The sequence below is a fragment of the Ailuropoda melanoleuca genome, chromosome 9 (assembly GCF_002007445.2).
Source record: "Ailuropoda melanoleuca isolate Jingjing chromosome 9, ASM200744v2, whole genome shotgun sequence".
In the NCBI taxonomy this organism is placed as follows: domain Eukaryota; kingdom Metazoa; phylum Chordata; class Mammalia; order Carnivora; family Ursidae; genus Ailuropoda; species Ailuropoda melanoleuca.
This window is the reverse complement of record NC_048226.1, coordinates 25,260,140-25,275,549: the sequence shown is the minus strand read 5'-3', so window position 1 is coordinate 25,275,549 and position 15,410 is coordinate 25,260,140. Positions and strand designations below refer to the sequence as shown.

Genomic DNA, 15,410 nt, shown 5'->3' with positions numbered 1-15,410 from the left:
TCAACATAGATCATATTCTGGGCCATGAAACAAGTCTCAGTAAATGTAAAAGGATCCAAGTTATACAAAGTACGTTCATTGACCACAGTGGATTTTAATTAGAAATCAATAACAGAAAGATAATTGGAAAAATCTCAAATATTTGGAAAATGAATACCACACATCTAAATGAGCACCATTCATGGATGTAAGAAGAAATCAAAAAGGAAATCAGTAGGGTTTTTTTTTTATTGAATGTAAATGAAATCAAAACACTGAAATCTGTGGAATGCCACTATAGAATTGCTTAGGAGGAATTTATAGCACTAAACACTAAAATTAGATAAGAAAGTCTCAAATCTATGACTTCATCTTTCACTTTAAGAAACTAAAAGTAAAGCAAATTAAATCCAAAGCAAGCAGAAGAATGGTAATAATACAGATCTAAGTGAAAATCCATGAACTAGAAAACAACAAAAAAAAATATTCCATAGTAGGTATTGGGGTTGGACCCTGATCTCTGTATGTTAAAGAGCTCCCAAGGTAATTCTGACATAAAGCCAGATTTCTAAGCTGTTGGACAGATTTCTTTTAGAATCCCTTCAAGCCATGATGTTCTATGAAACTATGATTTTCACATCTGCATTTGTCCCTCAAATGTGAATTAGTAGGATAACAACCTAATCAGTATGAGCACAGTAATACTTTATAAAAGGATCTGTAAGATATTTTGGATCAGGATGTTAATTACATACTGATGAAATGCCGACAGCTGAAGAGAAATCTCGATCTAAGACAAAGCTTTTATGACAGTGGAGCTGCCTGAGAGTTCTACTTTGCTACTGATAAACCAAGCTGAAACAGCAGCCAACATGGTGTGTAGGTCTAGGAATACAGCAGGCAGAAGGCAGATGACACATTCTGTCCTCTCTCTATGGGTCAGGTGTTATTATAATCTACAATTCTTACAAAGAGACTTGGATATACTTTTAATTTTTCCATTTAGAGATGGAAACCTACAGGTCAGTGAGGTCATATCTCTAAGTGAATCTGCCAGCAACTGGTGGAAGAACCCATTATTTGAGTCCAGCTCTTTTCCCACTCAAACCCTCTCTAAGCCACATGAAGCTATTTTGCTCAATTCCTGCAGTGGTGATGAATAAACATAAGAAACAGATCACTTGTTATTCTATAAACTGAATTGCATATTCAAATCAAGTCCAGTCATTAGATTATTCCTAGGGACATGCGATCAGAGTTATTTACCAAATTACAGATAAAAAAAAATACTTATACATTGAGATATCATTATACGTCTCCTACAAGAAAAAATATAGCCTAGTAAAAAATCTCTTTAATGAACCAAACTACAGGCCTTTGATCTCATACAGCCTTGCCTTACACTGAATTCCGCCTTAGGTAGAGTGCCATGGTGAAATCCTAAGTGCTAAGGTATATGTGTGAAAAGGATCACTGCCCAAAATGGTAGGGATTATGTGGGGAAGGGTCACCTACCAACATATGTTGAGCTGAGGTAATGGGTCCTAACCCAGCATCCTCTGTATGCCTAATTAGTCTCCCAAAGAGATGACAGGTATAATTTCTCCACAAAATTTGTTCTCCACCTCCCTGTGCATTTGAATTAACTTTGCGAGAAAATCAGTTAACTAAGTCTACAGTAATAGCTTTTACTTTGAGCACAGCAATTAAGAATGTCTGTTTCCTCTCCTCCTACATCTGTTCTGAGAATGGAGTGAATATATTTGAATTATTTTCTGGATATACAGTAATTGTTGGGAAATGACACCTCACCCGTCTGCATAGTAGGCTGTGGTTTTAGATGAAGACTAACCAACCTAACCTAAATGTACAGTTAAGACAGTCATCTGATGTGCGTTAAGATAGGAAAAGATAGCTAGAAAGGTCATCTGAAAGTCAGCATCCAGCTGAGGCACTTAGATTGTGATCCATCAAGTTGCTATGCTTTAGGGACCCCAAAACCAACTCTCTTTACTCTGGCACATAGGCATCTACACTTCAACACGTATATTTCATTCCTTTGGATTAAAATCTTATGTCTCTTATTTCTTTTTAAAATATAAAAACCATCAGGATGAGGGACAATCGTATATATTCATTATAAATCATATCTTAATACATTTGATTGTACAGTCCTTCACACATTTCAAAATTCACTCAAATTCTATGATCCAGCTTAAACTCTCAAAACACTCTGACAGGAGTTGTCACATTTACACACATCAGGAACCAGCCCAGAAATACAGGAGGGTCTTCTCTGCCTTTCTACTGGCTACTCCGGCCTCTCTCAGAGACATCACATCTGTGAGCAACAGTCTGTAAGCATTCTTTTTATAGTTGTTTGGTTACTCAATTACCCTCATAATTTTGCACTAAAAGATATTAAAGAGCAACATGACAAGGTGTGCTTTAAAAATTATACTTCAAAGCCCACTTGTTATGTCTCTTGGTTGTTTAACATACATTAACTGCAACAAAACTAACTCCTGACCTCCCTGGGGTCATATTCCCACTATTTGGTCATTGTCTCTTTCCCCTTCCTCATCCAGGAACATGACCCTGGATTGGGCAGGAGCTCCTCCTAGCGAGGAACTGGCCCTGTCACTTCAATACTCTTGAATCTGTGCCCAGCTGCCATGTCCAGCTCTGGGAAGTGCGAAGAAAAGAAGCTCAAATGGCATCTCCTCCACTGGGGTATTCCCCCCTGAGGAGGAGGCTGGGCTTCCTCAGAATCCTGCCAGCAAGTTACAGCAGTGCAAAGCTCACCTTCTCACTCATGCAACCAGCTTCTTCTCATACTGGATGCTCATCATTCCACATTCATAAGAAGTTTTAACTAAACTGGGAAAATAAGCTTTAGGAAAGCCTAGAAAAGAGGTCCAGTTATACAAACACCTGAAGAACAGGAATAGAAAAATTAATCCATCTTATCATGGACATAGCCAAGAAAAGATTATTCAGATGTTTGGCCTAAACTAAATGACTCCATGAGTGATTTCTACGCATTGTGCATGTATTCAGTGTTCATTCACCTTTAAAAGCCAACACATAACCTTTTACTTTTCCCAATACTGACTGTATTTGTTATGGACTGTCTAGATTATGGACAGGGAATTTGTATTCTGAAATACTCTATTTTCAGGAGAGTGGTTCAAATTTCTTCAAACCCTGAAGGGAGAGAAATTCACTCAGGTTCATTTCCTTTCCTTCTCACAATTCCCTTATTAGAAGGTTTATCCTCCTCCAGCCTTTTCGAGCTCACATGACAAGGCCTGTTCCTGAGATAAATGATATCCTGAATAACCCTGAACTAGAAAAGGACATAGCTGAAGTATTACTTAGAATGATGGGATAGTTAAAAGCAGGGAACTAAAACAGATACATCCATAATTTAGAAGTTAGTTGAGGAGAGATAATAGCTGGAAAAATAGTGGATCACAATTTGTATTATGAAAACTAATAGAGGATCCCAGTGGATATGTTACTTCTATGCAACGTAAATGAGTCTGCTCGATTCCATCTATTTATTGTGGACAATAACAGTGATGAGCCATTTTATTTATTTCTTGATATTGGATCTTCGTGGATGTGGCTGGACTATGTATGTTGGGAGATGCCAGCGTAAACTGATGCACTGGGAACTGTGTCCTGGGGTGAGGGGGAAAGAAGATCAATTCCCAGCTGCAGAACTGCAGAAAGCACACAGAAGTGCTGCAGAAGCTATTTCATGGCTTCACCCCATTACGCCATCTTCAAGACAGTCCCTCTAAATGTACTATTCCTATTGAGCAGATGAGAAACCGATGCTAGAAGAAACTCAGAGAAGATGCTTGATCCACCCTGGCAGGGAGGTGAGAGGGGGACAGGTCATGGAAGAGGGTTTCTAATAGGAGGTAACTTCAAGGCTTGAAGAAAGGTAGGAAAGAGCTCAGTGCAGAAGAGGGAGAGGGTGTTACGAGAACCACATGCTAGAATGAGAGAACAGTAAAAGCAAGCAACCAGATAAGGAAAACAGGAGGTTTGGTGTCACCAAAGGGTATAATATGTGCAATGTGGAGTGTCAGGAAGTGAAAGCAGAGAAGTAGGCAAGGGCCAGATAGTGGCTTACTGCTTTTATGTCATTGTAAGGGCTTGGATTTTATCCTAGAATTAAAGGGGGTTTTCGAGGAATTTAAACTAAAGAGTGCCTTAAACAGGCTTGCCTTACTCCAAAGTGGGAATCCCAATCTCGACTCCTACATGGTTGTCTTCAGAGACCCTTTCCCCTTCCCTCCTCTTCAGAAAAACCTAAGCATCTGCTTTGCTCCCCACACATCCATGGCCCAGGGCCTGGTGCAGAGTGAAAGCACAGTAAATAGAGGATGACTGAGAGAGGGAGGGAGAGTGTAGGAGAGGTGAGCAAATAAACTGGGAATTACAGTAAACTAATGATAAATCCATGTATAGCACTATGCTATGTAATATAAGTTGTGCCTTGAGGAAGAAGCATGATGGTTATAACAAATAGGCTGAAAGTGAAAAAAAGTAGTGAAAAAAAGAAAAGAAATTTAGATTTTTATAGGATATCGTCCTTTAAAGTAGAGCCTTTCTAAACCATGAAAGAAAATAGTGTTTAATTCAGTATCTTTGACCAGGAGAGCTGTTCTTAGGCAGTTACTCGGATTAAGCATCAGTGAGTTGCTGGATTCTGCCACTCAGACATTATTTAGCATTTAAATGAGACAGAAAGAGGAAACCTAAAAGGCACCAGTGATCCTGCAAACTTTCATCAGGTCACTCTGCTGCCCCAGGGATCATGACAGTGTGCCCAGTGGAGCTTTAAAGTCATGGAACAGAAGAGGAGCATCCTGCTTTATGGTTTTATATGTAGTTGTTTAAATCTCCTTCATTCAAAAACTACAGAGCCCTTCTGATGATGTGAGGCTTTAGAAGAGTAACCATTTAAAAAAGTATTCTTTCTTAGCGTGTATTATACTGTTTGACTTAGAAAATTCACAATTCTTATGTACATAGTGGAAAAATAAAATCCTTAGAATTGCGAATTCTGCTTGCCTGTTGCACATGACAAGGCCTTAATACATCCCCTTCTGAGTGTTTTGTTGTGTGTGTGTGTAAGAGGGATTCCCTGTTTTTGAAGAGAATTGCCTGGCATTTTCTACAACTAGTACAGTGGCTAAGTGATCTAGCTATTGTCAGAAACCTGGGTGGGATAAAGAAAGGGGGGGTAATCAGAAGGGGGAATGAAACATGAGAGACTATGGACTATGAGAAACAAACTGAGGGCCTCAGAGGTGAGGGGGGGTGGGGGAATGGGATAGACTGGTGATAGGTAGTAAGGAGGGCACGTATTGTATGGTGCACTGGGTGTTATACACAACTAATGAATCATTGAACTTCACATCGGAAACCGGGGATGTACTGTATGGTGACTAACATAATGTAATAAAAAATCATTAAAAAATAGCAAAAATAATAAATTCATTAAGGAATAAGGAAAAAAAGAAAAAGAAACCTGGGTGGGAAGGTGAGCTCACCCACTCTCTACCCATGTTCAATTTTCCACTTCAGAGGACAAATATGGTACTGAATAATGCCATAGATGGAAGGTGCAGTGCTGTATTATACCACAGGATAAGCAAAGGACTAAACTTACCCAGAAGGGCAAGGAACAAGTCTTATTTATCTTTGCTATAGGGTCAAGCAGAGTGTCTGACAATAAATGAAGAAATTAGCAACATTTTCTCAATCTTCTCTTTCCATATAAATGCATTTCCACTGCACACTCTTCACACTGGATAATTTATATATAATTATGAAGGGGGAAATGTGGTGACAATTGAATTCATGATCCTTGTACAATGGTAATTTAGATATATTGCTTACTGAATAGCTGGAAGGAAATTTATGAGTAATTTGGTCCTCTTCCTTCATTGTATGGAAAACGCAACAGAAACACGTAAAGATGACATGACTGCTCCAGTAGTGCACTGGGCATGCACCTCTAAACCTTCTGCACACCACACCACAAGGGTTTGGATGTTCTATGCCTATTGGAACCAACGTAGTTCTATATCCTGCTACTGATAAACTGGACACCTGAGCCTCAAACTTGGAAAAACAGAGGAACGAGGTGGCGTGGCTGGGGTAGTATGCGAACTGGCAAATTGCTGGGCTCTAAATGAGCCCCATGGAGAAGAAGAAATAAACTAAAGCTTGGGTTCATCCTATGAAAAATGTGTCTGCCACAATCCCCATGGTCTCTGATCATCATCATGAACATGGCACAGCCCTACACCAACAACTGTATGCAATTCTCTCCGCCCAAACACACCACTCTTGTCTTGGTCTTGGATCAGAATCTACTTTTTAATCTATCTATTGTTAACCTATCAAAACGATTGGTAGAAAAACCAGACAGAAAATCAGCAAATATAGTCTTCTGTCTTAACAATACCATCAAACAACAGGATCCAAACCATTCAACAGCAGCAAAATACACATTCTTTTCAAGTGCCCATGGAACATTCACCAAAATAGACCATATTCTGGATCATAAATCAAAGATTAACAAATTCAAATGAATTTTACTCATATAGAGTATATTCTCTGATTATAATGGGATCAAACTAGAAATCAGTAACAGATAACAGGAAAACTTCTAAATACCTGGAAACTAAAAACAGACTTCTAAATAATCTGAGTTAAGGGAAAAAAACTCAAGGGAAATAAATACACTGAACTTAATAAAAATGAAAGTTCAACATACCAAAGTCTGTGAGGTAACAGTTAAAACACTGCAGAGAGGGTAATTTAAAGCACTGTTGCTTACATTAGAAATAGTCTTATATCAAGAACCTACGTGCTACCTCAAAAAAGAACAAAATAAACCCAAAGCAAACAGAAAAAAGCAAATAATAAAAATAAAAGCAAAGTTTAATGAAATTAAAAACAGAAAAACAGTAGAGAAAAAACAATGAAACAAAAGGTGGTTCTTTGAAAAGGTAAATCAAACAAGCCTCTAGCAAGATGACAAAGAAAAAAGAAAGACACAAATTACTAATATCAGAAATGAAGCAGGGGATATATTATAGGCCGTAAAGATATTAAGAGGAGTATAAGGAAATATCATGAACAATTCTACACATATAAATGAACATCTTAAAAGAAATGGACCAATTTCTTAAAAAGCACAAACGATCACAACTTACCCTATATAAAATTGGTAAGTTCAAGAGACTTGTATCTATTAAGGAAATGGATTTGTAATGAAGAAACTCCAGAAAAGAAATCTCCTGAATTTCTAGAGAATTCTATGGAATACTGAAGTTCACACAAACTTTTGCACAATCTTTTCCAGAAAACAGAAGATCAGGGGGCACTTCCTAACTTATCTTATGAAACCAGTATTACCTGATACCAAAACCTAACAAAGACTTCAAAAAAGGAAACAGAAAACTGCAGACTAATGCTCTTCATGAATAGAGAGGCAAACATTCTTAACAAGATACTGGCAAATAGAATTCAGCATTATGTAAGAAGAGGTTTTTTAAAAGAGTCTTATCAAACACATAACTATGTGGGGCTTATTCTAGGGATGCAAGACTGATTCAGTATTTGAAAATCACTCAACCTAATCCTCTATATTAACTGGCTAAAAAAAAAAAGGCACATGATCTCATCTATTGATGCAGAAAAAGCATTTGGCAAAATTCAATATCCATTCATGATTTTTTTAAAAATGACTTTTAGAAAACCAGAAATAGAGAGAAATCTCTCAATTTGATAAAGAATATATACAAATATATAACTAACATTACACTTAATAGTGAAAGACTGAATATCCTTCCTCTAAGATCTGGAACAAAGTAAGATGCCCATTCACACCACTGCCATTCAACAAACCGTTGGAAGTTCCAGCCAGTGAAATAAGGCAATAAAATAAAATAAAAGACATACAGATTAGAAAGCAAGAAATAAAACTTCCCATTTGACATGATGGTATACACAGAAAATCCCAAGGAACCTATCAAAAAGCAAACACACAAAACTTCCTAAAACAAGTAAGTGAGTTTCAGTAAGTCAGAGGACACAAAATCAATATATAAAAATCAGGGGTATTTCTGTATATCTAGCAATGAACATAGGGGAAAAGAAATTTTAAATTACAGTACCATTTATAGTCATTCCAAAAACATGAAACTTAGGTGTAAATTCTATGCCAGTTGATTTTTGGCAAATGTGTAAATGCAATTCAACAGAGGCAAGACAATCTTTTTAATAAATGGTGACAGAGGAACTGGATATTCATAGGAAAAAAATGGTGGGGGAAACTTAGCTCTAAACCTCACACACTGATTTTATATAAAGACAGATAATTAATTAAATGTAAAACATAAAATTATAAAACTTTTAGAAGAAAACAAAGGAGAAAATCTTCAGGAACTAGGGCTTCATGAAGAGTTCTTAGTCATTACTCCAAAAGCATGTTTCAAAAAATGTTTAAAAATCAATAAATTGAACTTCATCAATATTAAAAACTTTTCCTCTGTGAAAGATCTTGTTAAGAGAATGAAAAGACAAGCTACATACTGAGAGAAAAACATCTGCAAACTACATCTGGCAAAGGAATCATACCTAGATTATTTGAAGAACTCAATAATTCAACACAAGAAATTAAACAAAACAAAATAATCCAATTCTTAAAGGGCAACTAATATGAAGAGATATTTCAATAAAGAAGATATATTGCTGGCAAATAAGCACGTAAAAGAAGTTCAATATCACTAACCACCAGGAAAACGCAAATCAAAACACAACAAGGTATCAATCTATTAGATGTTTACCTGTTAGAGCAGCTAAAATAAAAAAAATAGTGATAATACTCATTGCTGGTGAAGACAGAGAAACCGATCTCTCATACATTGCTGGTGGGAATAGAAAATGGTACAGACACTATCAGAAAAAAGTTAGACAGTTTTTTTAAAAAACTAAACATTCATCACACAACCTAGTAATCATACTCCTGAGCATTCATCCTAGGGAATGAAATCTTATTTCCACACAAAAACCTGAATACAAATGCACATATAGTCATTTTATTTGTAATTAACAAAAACGAAGCAACAAAAATGTTCCTCAATAGGTGAATGGATAAACGAATTGTGGTATATTCCTGCCATGGAAGATTACTTAGCAGTAAGAAAGAACCAACTACTATTAATACACACAACTTGAACGGATCTCCAAATCACTTTGCTGAGGGAAGAAAAGCCAATCTTAAAAGGTCACATACTGAATGACTGCATGTATATGTTGTTCTAAAAATGACCAAAACAGTCAGTCATTAAGCGTCTGCCTTCGGCTCAGGGCGTGATCCTGGCGTTCTGGGATCAAGCCCCGAATCGGGCTCCTCCGCTGGCGGCCTGCTTCTTCCTCTCCCACTCCCCCTGCTTGTGTTCCCTCTCTCACTGGATGTCTCTCTCTCTGATAAATAAATAAAATCTTAAAAAAAATAAAAATAAAAATGACCAAAATACAGAAACAACCAATAATGGCTGACAGGGGTTAGGAATTTTGGAGGAGGGAGGTGCGTGCACCTATAAAGAGGCAGTAGGAGGGGGCTTTATGATGATGAAACAGTTCTGCAGTTTGATTGCCATGGTGCTTCCACAAATCTACGTGTGTAAGATGACATGAAATCATGCACACACATTGCACTCATGCCAATTTCCTGGTTTTGATATCATACTACACTCAAACTATGTGACTCTGTACCATCTTTGCAACTTCCTATGAATTTATAATTATTTAAAACAAAAACTTTAAAAATACATCATCACAGCATATTTTCTATTAGAATAACAAACATCGACACTCACTTCCAATATCCGGCCTCAGCTTTTTATCATACTCTCTTAGTAATTTGTTGAGAATAAGAGTCACATCAGTGTCTTGGGATTTTGGAGCCAAAACCCACTTTTGGTTTGATGATGAATCTTCATATTCATCCTCTTCCACCTTTCTGGACCTGTAATTATGGCACAAAGCGTGAAGTATAAGTTGTAGCAATGGCTCCAGGAAGTATCTTAAGCGTGGCCCACTCAAGCACCCCTGACATAAGTAGGCAGTCCCCAATACTCGCAGCCCAATCAATGGATTACCTCTAAAATGAAAACAAAACACCATTTAGAAAGAATCCAATAGGAGGAATGTCACTGCTCTTAACATGTCAGAATGTTTTCACTCCTTGTCTATGTTAAGCTATAGACACAATGATAAGCAAATCAATGCCAGATCAAACAGCAAGCAATCAGCCTTGCTTGGCGCCACCCTAAGTACCTCTGAGGGTCAAGGCACAAGCCTTCCAGATGTTTGTCAGATGGTGACTTTATCATGCTGTCTCCACCCCCTACTGCCAAGACCTCATTTTAGTTGAAGATGAGAACAGCTTGTGCAGAGTTGCCCGCACTGAAAACAGCAGAGTCTGACTTTTATGCTTCTTAGAGACTGGAACCTTCATTCTAGGCAGTCATGGGGCCATTATGAGGTGTCAGCTTGGCCAGCACTCATGTGTGGTGACAAGGAACAGAGATGGTATGTGACGAATGCCCTCTGGCAATTCTACACACCTCTTACAACACAAACTGATTCATTTCCTACAGAGCAGGCTAATACAGACATTAAAATTAAAATCTTTCTAATATGTCTTAATCATTCGGCCCCTCATTAATGGGTTGAAACGAATGCTTGAGCATCTCTGAGCCTGTCTCGTGCAGCAGGACGGCTGTTTCTCCTGGGTGATACACAATGACAGGAGTACTTGAATGAAGAGGCCTCAAAATGACAAGCTAGTTTTCTTAGTGAGTGAGGCCAAATCAACAAAACAGCCATTCAGTCTTGGAAAGAGGAGAGTTTCCTGCCTTTAAGCAGCATTTCCAGATAGACTTTCATTTACTAGGGCAAAAACAAAACAAAACAAAACAAAACAAAACACCTTGCAAAACAACAAACAACTTTGCTTGTTTCCTTATACTTTATCAACATAAATGCCTTAATGACTTTTTCTTCACCAAAGAGAACAAAATATAGAATAGAAAATTGTCTTGAGGTTTATTTGTCCTGACTTGGTATGAGCTCATTTCTATTTAGCTTCCCATACAGGAACCCAAATGTTAACATCATCCCAGGGCAGTTGTACTCTGGGACAGAAGTTTCTTTAAGTTAATTTTTGGAATTGTCTAAATTACCTATAATGAACATGAAAAAAAGGAAGAGAAGAAACTTTTAAAAATTCATTATCTCTACTTTGTTTAAATACTCACAATCGTATATATAATATTATAATCACATAATTAAATATATAGTACCATAGTATACATGATTTCATATAATGTGTAATTATATGTATATGTCATATATTATATACATTATAGTATTTTTATGAGTGTTAACTAGCCTTAACCTAGACTAGGGCGGTATCACATAGTCTGGTCCTGGTTGAATACATACATACATATGAGATTTTCAAAATGAATATACGGCATATGTCTGGCAGATTGACTTCATTTAAGTTTTTCCTGGTTTATCTTAGACTGTAATTCTATTTCTTGAATATTTATTGACTAGAAGGTTAAAATAAATCATCCACAGAAACTATAAAATACTGTGAGTTTTTATTGGCACTGAACATTCACCATCAATAGGAACTCACAAAATTTGGGACACATTTTGTGTGTCAAATAACACTATAGAATTTAAAATGTCACTGTAGAATAGTTTGTCAGATATATTGTCAGGAATATTAATTTTATCATCTTGGGGAAAAAAGGAGTAGGTTGAAGCAGGTTCTGTAGGACATGGTTAGCTGGAAGCAATCATTGCCCACAGCACCTGGCAATTCACTCTGCAGCAAAACCATCAGGAGGGACTATGGACAGAGGGGCAGATCTCTTTGGCTGAATTACATACAACATTCTCAAGACATGTTCCAAGCCACCACAGTGCTTTCCTCTCTCCCTCTTCTGTCTGCCTCTTTCTCTTCTCTCTTCTCTTCCCCTCCCCTACCTTTCTCTCTTATCCCTCTCCCTGTCTCCCCTCCCCCACCCCCAAAGACAGCTCACCAGCACAGACCAGACTATGCTCTCCATGCCCTGTTATCTTCCATCGCCCCAATGGTCATATGTACATAGATTGGGCACACTAACTCTTCATCAGTTCTCTGTATATACACACAGCCTCCGTTTTTGAAAAAGACCTTGAGCTACTTCAAACGCAGTATTATAATGAGCCTAATTCTCCCTCTAGTGGTGACTAGAGGGTTTTCCTGAAATTGCATAAGCTTCTTCCTTAGAGACCAAGGCAGGTGAGAGTGGGAGAGGGGAGGAAGGAAAAGCAGCAGGGTCCTCTCCCATCCATTCAGGAGGTAAATCAGGACCTGCAGCACGGCGGCTGGATTGGGGTGCACAGTGGCAAAGTGTGGGCAGAGATCTTCTTGTCCCCTTAGAAGCCGACACTCCCGGTCTTCTGTCAGTTTGCTGCAGGACTTCAGGGAATGAAGCGGAAGCCTCACAGTGCTTGTGTCAGACCACCAGCCCCACAGGGAAATCCTTCCTTTCATGAAAACCAAATCTCGTCTCAGGAGACCCACTAGAATATGAATAAAACAAGAATGATCTGCTTTTCTAAATTCTAGGTGGGCTATATATTATCTTTATGAGTGTTCTGTTACCAGGAATGTTGGGTCCTAAATACCATCAGTGCAATTAGTTTTCTTAAAAACAAATCAGCAACGTATTGTCTTTGTCAAAGAACTGCTCAACCTTCAGATGTTATTTTCAGGTCTTATACCTTCTCTTCAACTAGAAGGACAGAGACAAAGTCTGAAGTATTTTTAAACCCTAAATCTCAGAATAGGTGTCTGCAAGGTATCACCAATGTCCAGGCATGACGTAGTGCGTTGTAATGCATAATAAGCTCATCCATGGGTGTCAGAACAGGATGCTTTTCTCTTCATGGAGTTACCAAGCCATCACCACAGAGCACAACTGTCAGAACCTTGTCCAGGGATTCTGAATGCCATAAAGGCATCCCAGAGTGCAAACAAGAACTCTCTCAGCATTAATAATAGTTTTGAAAGATGACACGGACATCAAGTTACTTTACATGTTTGTAAAGCCCATTCAAAGAACAAAGACTCTTTCAAAGGAGAGGCATATAGCAATGTAATTAGTTTAAAATTTGGATTTTTTTTTCACAACTGATATGCAACCTCTATTATAAAGGCCAGGGAATGAACCGAGATACAGAACATATTAAAATCATTACATCTGCCTTGGTGAAATGGAAGGATGAAGAATTACAAGAAACTGTACATGTATTTTGGAATCCCTAGAAACCTGACTGCTTCATGTTAGATACTAAGATGTCTTCCTACTAAGCACATAAACTAATGAGGACAATAAGCAGTTTTCCTTGTAGCATGTTAAGTAGCTATAAATCTAAAGTATATGTAGTTAATTATCTAACTCTGAAATGCAGGTCACTTCATCCAGTTGGTAGCAACAGAAAGCTCATGCAGATGAGACTTCAGGTGGAGATTACATACTTTAGAAGTCTACATTATGCCTGCTGCTATCTGCTGGTCTCTCTGCCTCTAAACAGAGATACATCCAGGCAGAATCAACTTCAGAAAGTGTACTTCCATATCCTTCCCTAGCTCTCTCCTTAGACAGGAACTAACTTGAGTTGAAAGGCCCAAGGAGTACTATGTCTGGTTGAGAGAGCTGACTGTGTATCACCAGCTGACACTGTCTCTGGCACACTGCCTACCTTTCACACTCTCACTTCTTAGTAGGGATGAGTGGTAGGAGGGGAGGACCAGGGCTTTCTTTCTTAGGGTCAAATACCCCTGTCAAAAGTGGGGAGTGAAACTGGGGGTCTCTTTACGTCTCCTAAGATTTGCTATTGTGTCTTCCTACTTCAGAAATATAATGAAAATCTAAGACCTGGCATTGCCTGCTGACACCTGCCGGGCTAACTGCCCATAGGAAGGCTCTCTAGCTCTCCAGCTTCCAGATCCAGGAAATGAACAAGAATGTTTTGGGGAAAGGGGTGTTCCAAGACTCTTGCGGTGGAGATGGGGGGAGAGGCATGGAGCTGCTCTGATTTCCAAAGTCTGCAGGCTCTGGGCCAGAGATTAGTCTGGGAGACAGAATTAAAGAAACCAAACCCAGAATATCCAGTTATATTTACAGCAACAAATTTAACCCTTCTGGTTCCACTGCCCTTCCATTCTCATGAACCATCTTCATTCCTTCCAGGAGCATCTCTAAGCTCCCATTAGCAGGTTGCTGTTCTAGGAGGCAGGTTAAAGGTATTTACGATAAGATAATATCTTACAGTTACCAGGTACAAGCCTTATTATCAATTTCAACATGTTTGCTTTATGGGGTAAGTGTGTGTATGTTTGTGTGTGTGAAAAGCGACTCATCTAGAAGGGTTGCTTGTGTACACTGTGTGTTTGCAAGACCTGGGTAGGGGAATCCTTTCTGAGAAGTAGGGTTCTTTCCCTTGCTCCAATCCTCTTCCACCTGCCCCCAGCCTGGATGCTCTTTGCCAGTGTGATTTAAACTAGGCAGCTAGGAAATCATGACTTCTGGGTCCTGGGAAATTTCAGAGTGATGGAAATTATACAGAATGTCGGCCAGTGTGTGTGTGTGTGTGAGCCCCGGAACACTTGTAGCGAGGGGTAAATAGGAGGTAGACACCTCTGGTTCTTTATGATAGTGGTTTTCAAAACCCTTTAAAACAACCAGATCCTAAAAGCTTCAGGAGAAGCCCATTAATCTCAGAGTCCCCACATTCCCGGTTGCAGAGAAAGCTGCAGCCACCCAGCCTGGAGAAGCAGATAGCCATGTCCAGGGGGCAATGGGACAGGTGAGGTGCGGGCCGACTTCCCCTCTTCTGGCCCGGCCCCAGCGGGCTACGCCGCAGCACAGCCGACGGCGGGGCGCGCTGGGGTTCCCTGGCCAGCAGACAGCGCCCCCCGCCGCCCTCCAGCCCAGCTAGAGCCCCGGGGCTGCGGGGCCCGGGCGCCACTTACCGCGCTTGCAAGCCCGAGAACAGGCAGAGGAAGAGCAGCAGTTTCGGGGCCATGGTGCGGTAGAGCTTGGAGAGCAGCGTCCAGGGCCTCCGGCCGGGTGCGGCGTCCTCCGGAGCACGGGCCTCGCCTCCACCCGCTCTCCTCTCCCTCCCTGCCTCCCGTGCCGTGGACTGCGGCGCAACACCGGCTCCCGGCCTCCGAGGCCCGACAGGTGTGGGCTCCAGCGGCCCGCCGCGCCCCCGACGGCCGACGGGTCTGCGCGCGGCTCCGCGGGGCGCACGCGGGACGCACG

The 15,410-nt window shown here is 39.7% G+C and overlaps 1 protein-coding gene across 2 annotated transcripts in view; it reads right to left on the bottom strand.

The window, feature by feature from the left end:
• Positions 1-15,395, bottom strand: part of GABRG3 (gamma-aminobutyric acid type A receptor subunit gamma3) — a 721,008-nt gene extending 705,613 nt beyond the window's left edge. For both annotated transcript variants that reach the window (XM_034667987.1, XM_034667988.1), the window contains exons 1-2: positions 15,119-15,395; positions 9,897-10,045 (exon numbers count right to left, since the gene is read on the bottom strand). In XM_034667987.1, the coding sequence (XP_034523878.1) occupies positions 9,897-10,045; positions 15,119-15,171 (202 nt within the window). In that variant the 5' untranslated portion in view covers positions 15,172-15,395. The remainder of the gene's footprint in view (positions 1-9,896; positions 10,046-15,118) is intronic.
• Positions 15,396-15,410: the final 15 nt, after the last annotated feature.